This window comes from Rhea americana, unplaced genomic scaffold (genome assembly GCF_003343005.1).
Source record: "Rhea americana isolate MKP2758 unplaced genomic scaffold, rheAme1 scaffold_15, whole genome shotgun sequence".
NCBI lineage: Eukaryota > Metazoa > Chordata > Aves > Rheiformes > Rheidae > Rhea > Rhea americana.
This window is the reverse complement of record NW_028185594.1, coordinates 3,863,671-3,869,670: the sequence shown is the minus strand read 5'-3', so window position 1 is coordinate 3,869,670 and position 6,000 is coordinate 3,863,671. Positions and strand designations below refer to the sequence as shown.

Sequence of the window (6,000 nt, the reverse complement as noted above, 5' to 3'; positions counted from 1 at the left end):
CGGTCAGGCAGCGATTTGGATAAGGCATATTTTTTTTTAATTTTTTTTTTCTTTTCTCCCCGCCACGGGGCCCCGCTGGGCCCGCCGGCGCGCGCGGGAGCGGGGCGGGAGGCCGCGCGCCGCCCTCCGAGCCGGCCGCGGCTGCGAGTCGGGCGGAGGGACGGGAACGAAACCGGCGGGAGCGCGGCCCCGAACCGCAGCGGCGCGGGGGGCCACGCTCGCCTCGTCACCGGCCCCAGCAGCGAGACGCGGAGGAGCCCTCGCCCCCCGCCGTCCCCCCACCCAGCCCCGTGCAAAAGCAAGACCGTCGGCGCCCCGAGCGAGGCCGCTTGCAAAATAAATACCCCCCACCCGCCCCCGGCCCCGCGAAGCTGCGGGCTGCCCTTCGCGGACGCGGACCCAGCGATCGCCGCGAGCTTCCCCGGCGTAAGGCAACTTCAAGCGGGCTCGCCGGCGGGCAGGGGGCGAGGAGGGTGTCCCCCCCCCAGCCCCGCTCCGCCCCGAGAAATGGCTGTGGGGCCGCACTGGCTGCGGAAAAGGGTCAAGGTGGAAAAGCCTCGGGTTTTCGGAGGTTTCCGGACCCCCTCCGGGCTCCCGCAGGCCCCACGCGAGACGGACGCTGCCGCTGCCCGGCCTGCCCTCGTCTTCCCGCTTTGCACCCGGGGCGGCGGCGCCGTCGAACACGAAACCCAGCCGACGCTGGATAAGGCAACAAAAAAAAGCATCGCGCCCTTCCCCAAGGAAGCCGATCGGGGTACGGGTCCTAAACGGGGGGTCCCAGACCTGCCAGAGGGCAGGCAGCGGGGCGGGGATTAAAAAAAAGGACGGGAAAAAAATTAAAAAAAAAGAAAAAGCATTCCCTGTGCAAGTAGAAGCCATACAAGCAAATGAGAAAGGGGCTGCTCTAAATATACATTCAGTCCGTCAGCCGGCCGCACGCGCTCCCGCGCACGCTTACGTCYGCGGATCTAGCGCGCCGGCTCCCGGGCTCGCCGGCAAGCTCCCTCGCAGGTCGCCTGCCGGGAGGAGGAGGGAGAAAACCAAACCGAAAGACAAGAAAAAGCCCGAAAACAAACGAACGAGGACCCGAGAGGAAAGGACGGGAGGCCTCCGGCCCGGGGGGAGCAGCGGCGGGGCGGGCGGGAGGAGGCGCGGGCCGGCACGCCGGCGGTCCCGGGCTGGCAAAGGGTCCGTCCAGGATCGGGGGCGGGCCGGGGGGGGCGCGGAGCGGTCCGAGAGTTCACACACAGGCCGGGCGAAGGAGGAAAGTGCAAAACTGAGGCAACGTTATCTGCAGTCTCAAGTGTCTGTCTGTCTGTCTGCGTTTTTTTTTTTTTTTTTTTTTTTTTTTTTTGGCGTGGCGCTCGCCGCCGTCCCGCCGGGCTCTCAGCGGCGCGCGCCGGGCTCCCGCTCTAGCTTTATGGTTAGGGTGGGCTCCACRGCCCCGGGGGCCCCGTTGGCATAGTGGGAGGTTTTGTAGGCGATGGCGTGATCGCTCTTCTTGGCCGCATAGCGGAAGCGGTGGTAGTGGAGCACCAGGGCCAGCGCGACGGAGACCAGCACCGCAACAGCACCTCCGGCGGCAATAACGTAATACCAGTAGGCTGGGATGGGCTGCACTGACACCGTGTCCACTGTGGGCTCCGTCCCTGGCGGCAGGGTTGCCCCTGGGGAGGAGACACAGAACAGGGTTGCGAGGCGGGAGGCGAGCGGACGCGCGCCGAGAAAGGACCGTCGCGATTACTTGCGCCGGCTTCCCGTGACGGCGGGGCCGCGGACCTCCGGCGCCCGAGCGCAAGCGGCGGCGCACCGCGGCGGAGCCCCCGTCGCCGGCTCCGGGGCCACCGGCGCCTTTCTCTTCCCACGGGGCGTCCTCACCTGCCCCTCGTTTCGGCGGCGCTCCCCGTCCCCTGCTCCCGTCCTCGGTCCGGCCGAGCACCGGCGAGCCCAGATCGCCCAGCGCTGCGGCGCACCGGGCTGGCCGGGGCGGGGACGGCGCTGCCGCCGGCGCCGAGCCCCCGGCAGAGCCGGCAGAGCCCCCCGGGAGCCCCCGGCAGAGCCCCCCGGGAGCCCCCGGCAGAGCCCCCTCTCCCTCCCGCAGCGGCTCCCGCACAGCGCCCCGGCACAGCGGGGCTCGGCGCGCCCCGGGAATCGGCGAGGGCGGCTTCTCCCGCGCTTGCCCCGGCCCCACTCGGGGTGACTGCCGCTCGCGCAAGCACCCGATCCCTCCTCTGTTTTTGGGCCCGTGCCGCCGGAGAGGAAGCACTCAGACGAGCGCGGCTTTTACCTGGAGCGTAGGAGTTCTCACCTGGGAAGGCTGTGATGGGCTCTGCAAAGGACAACGAGCAAACAAAAACCCTCGGGTTAGGGCAGGAGTTCCGGTCCTCAGGGAAACACCTCCTAGGCTGGGGGTCTCGCGGATGCAGCCTGAGTCACCCAGAGGCCAACCCCCACCCGGCCCCGCGACGAAACCCCTAAAACGCCGGCGCGGCCGGCGCCTTTCCCCTTCCACGCCCTCGCTGCCTTGCACGCCGAACAAAACCCACCCAGCTTTCGGCCCGCCCTGAGGAACGGGGACTTGTAGGGCGAGAACTTCTCTTGCCGGTACCGCTGCTGTACAACCCCTCTGCACACCCCCCTGCTCGCCCCACGGCTCCCGCAGCCCGGCCCCCCCGTCTCTGGGGGTCCCGGCGCAGCACCTACCCATGCAGCTCTCCAGCGGGATGTCCGTGCCCAGGCGGACGTCGTCGAGGGCGAGCGCTCCCGGGCGGCCGCCGCGGAGGAACCCCTCGAACACGATCTGCGGGGAGGCGGGACGGGGGCGTCACCGGTGGGGGGGACCCGGTGGGGTGGGGTGGACCGGTGGGGAGGGGGACCCGGCGGGGGGGACGAGCCGCGCCGCGCCGCGCCGCGCCTCACCCGGTACTCCTCCTCGTAGCTGGGCAGGATGATGCGGCCCTCGCGCCACTCGTCGCCCTGGTCCTCGGCGACGACCCACAGCGCCGTGCTCTCCCGGCTGGCCTCCCGCCACACGCGCAGCGCCGCCCCGCCGCCGCCGCCCCGCGCCTGGTAGCGGAAGACCATGCAGGCGGCGCTGCGGGGCAGGCGGACGGCGGGGCTGACGAGCCGGGCGCGCCGGGCCTCCCGCCGCCCGCTGCTCCGCAGCTGCAGGTGGCTCCTGCCGCCTGTTCGGGAAAGCAAAACGCCGGCGCGTCACTTTCGGCGGCCGCTCGCACCGAGCGCCTCGCCCCCGGCCCTCGGCTGGGGGCGACGGACGGGGCCCCGCCTGGAAGCGGGGCCGGGCCGCGGGGGCCGCGGAGATGTCCCCGTCCGGAGCGAGGCCGCCGGGCAGCCGCTCTCGTGGACTGCAGCAAAGAAACCTTAACAGAGAAAGTTTCTTTTTTTTTTTTTTTTTCCTTTTTCTTTCTTTTTTTAAGATCCCGTGGGAAAAACACACGGATGGTGAAGGGTCAGCACCAGCTTAAAAACAGCTCAAGGTTTGTTTTCGTTACAGAAGAAGCTCTTACGAAACTTGGGAGCACTGCAAGCATTCCCCRGCTGGAAAGGCTCCGGAACAAACAAACCTCTCCCGGAGCGCCGAGAGCCGCACGCTCCGGAGCGCGCCGGGACACAGCACCTCTGCTCCCTGAAGCTGCCTAGATGCAGCTCGGGGCGACCTTCTTGCAGACGGGGAGCGCCTGAAAAATCCACGCAGGGGGAACTCCTGGCAGGGGAAAGGGAGCAAAGGGGCTTGCGAAGGGCAGGGTGACAGCTGGAGCCGTGCCAGGTTTCTGCCCAGCTGCACGCCTTGGYCCGCTTTCACCAGCGGGGTCCCCAGAAGCGTAAGGGGAGCTGGTAGGGGAGGACGTGGAGCTCATCCGTGGTGCTAAGAGCCCAAGGAACACGGGGCTAAAAAAAGACACGCAGAGCTGCCTGAAAGAGTATCTTGGAAATAAAAATAGTGGAACGCGAGCAGTGGGTGTCTTGTCAGTCCCGAGAAGAAGCTCTCCATGCCAAAGACGGGGAGAAATTGCATGCAGCGCACAAAATGAAATCAGGAGATATCTGAGGAATTCAGGCCCGTCTCTCAACAGACTTTTCTAATCAAATGCCTCACAGAAGATATTTCAACATGGTMATTTCCTTCCCCCTCTCTCTCATGCACGCTGAGCCAGGGCTCCTCCTTCCGTGATTATTTTTTTCCATTTTAATTCTACTTTTTTGTTGTTTTGGCATTTTCAGAAGAAACAGAAACACCTCCCGCACGGCTCTTAAAGGCGCAGGGTGTTTCCTCGCCGCCGCGGAGCGGCCGCGGGCTCCGGCCAGCACCCTTAAGTCCGAGGCAACGGGGCTGCAGCAGCTTCGCCCTCGCGCCGGTGCTTGCCCAGCCTCCAAGCCAAGCACAGCTGCTCCCCCTCACCCAACTGCTCACCCCGGGGTGGGGAATTCACGAGGAAAGACCACCCCGAACCAGGGCTTTTCATCCCTCGCTCCCTGGAGGGCGAGTTTTGGAAGCAGACACGCAGCGCCGGAGGCAGCGTGACGGGAAAGGCAGCAGCAGGAGGAGGAGGAGGAGGCGGAGGAGGCAGCAGCCAGAGCTCCCCAGCCAGGGGCTCGCCCGGCCGCTGCTTCGTGCTCTGCCGGTTTCTTCCAGGAGTCGCACGCGGAGGGAAGGAGCAAAGCTGCTTCCCTCTGCAGGCTCCCGAAGCGCGGTGCTGCCTTTGCCAGCTGGCCCCTTCGCAGCCCACGGGCCGGCTGGACGCTCACACGCTACGGCCAACTAATTGCAGGGAGGCTCGGGGGAGAGGAAATGAAATGAAAAATTGAGTCTGAGTTATAAAAATAAGTAATTTTTATCCTACTTGCAGKAGGCTTATATTAATTAAACATTATTAGAGCGCCTGGGGTGGGGAGGGTTATTAAGCCTGCGGCTGGCTCTAAGTGTTCTCTCCCGTTGCCTGAAGGCTCCAGCGATCTCCAGATACTAATCTTCTGAAGCACTCAAATGCTGAAGAGATAAACACTTGAAATATGAACATGTTTTTCTCCGTAGCAGACACCGCGACCCCGCGGCGCGCCAAAGACCTTGCCAGGTGTCCGCACAGGCGGCACCCCGGCACCTCCCCGAGAAACGCTGGGCACCGCGGGAGCCGCGGAGAAAAGCGGYGTGTGCGTTCGCGTGGGGCTGATCTGTGTGTGGAGACGTAGCAGATTCTCCTCTTCCCATATGTTTCTGGAATACATATTTTCCTCTTTAGCGCTGCCTACCAGGTGTTGGCTGCACGGCTTTCCAACTGGCTGGCAGCACCGCCARTCTGGCCGGCGCCTCTGCCAGGTGGCTAACAGGTTCGCCCGAATGTTTGCATCTTGAGATGCAACCTCCCCTCGGGGGGGCCAGGGACGAGCGGGGAGGAGAGCCCAGGGCCCGCGCAGCTCCTTGCAGGCAGCCTCCACCCTGCTGGGTGTCGAGGGAGAGCYGGAGCCAGGTAAAAATCAGGCAACGCACCCTTAGCGAGCCCGGCGTCTCAAGAGCAAGGAGTGACAGCAAAGTGACCTGATGTCCCGATGAAGCAGGGTACTGTCACATGGAAACYGGCAGATGTCCTTCATGCCATCTATGCAAGAAGCCACCCAGGGTAAGAAAAAGAACCTGGGGCAAGTTCCAAGACACGAAGCTACAGAAGTTGATCTATCAACCCCGCCRCCCAGAGGCAGGCTCGTTTCCAGCCCGTGCCAGCACATCTCAGTGAAGACCTCCATAAATTATGCTCTGCCAGGCTCATGCAAATCTTCTGCTTCCAAAGCACAGAAGAGAAAAAGAGCAAAAGTCAAACAGCAAGAACCTGGCATATTTCTGCATTCTTAGAGCTTAAATCATCCTACCCATGAAGGAGGCTGAAACCTAGCCTATGCAAGCCCAGAATGAAGAACAGCTGAAGTCAGGGCCATAGGCAATCAGAGCAAACACATGGGAGGAAGTGCATCTCCGACAAGAGAGGA

At 64.3% G+C, this 6,000-nt stretch overlaps 1 protein-coding gene across 1 annotated transcript in view; it reads right to left on the bottom strand.

Annotated features, from left to right (window-relative positions):
• Positions 1–836: 836 nt before the first annotated feature.
• The window catches only part of NRP2 (neuropilin 2), a gene marked incomplete at its 5' end in the record, with an annotated part of 29,162 nt that continues 23,998 nt past the window's right edge, over positions 837–6,000 (bottom strand). Inside the window, 4 exons of the mRNA XM_085299550.1 lie at positions 837–1,667; positions 2,288–2,329; positions 2,704–2,800; positions 2,920–3,185. Coding sequence (XP_085155676.1) covers positions 1,387–1,667; positions 2,288–2,329; positions 2,704–2,800; positions 2,920–3,185 — 686 coding nt within the window. The remainder of the gene's footprint in view (positions 1,668–2,287; positions 2,330–2,703; positions 2,801–2,919; positions 3,186–6,000) is intronic.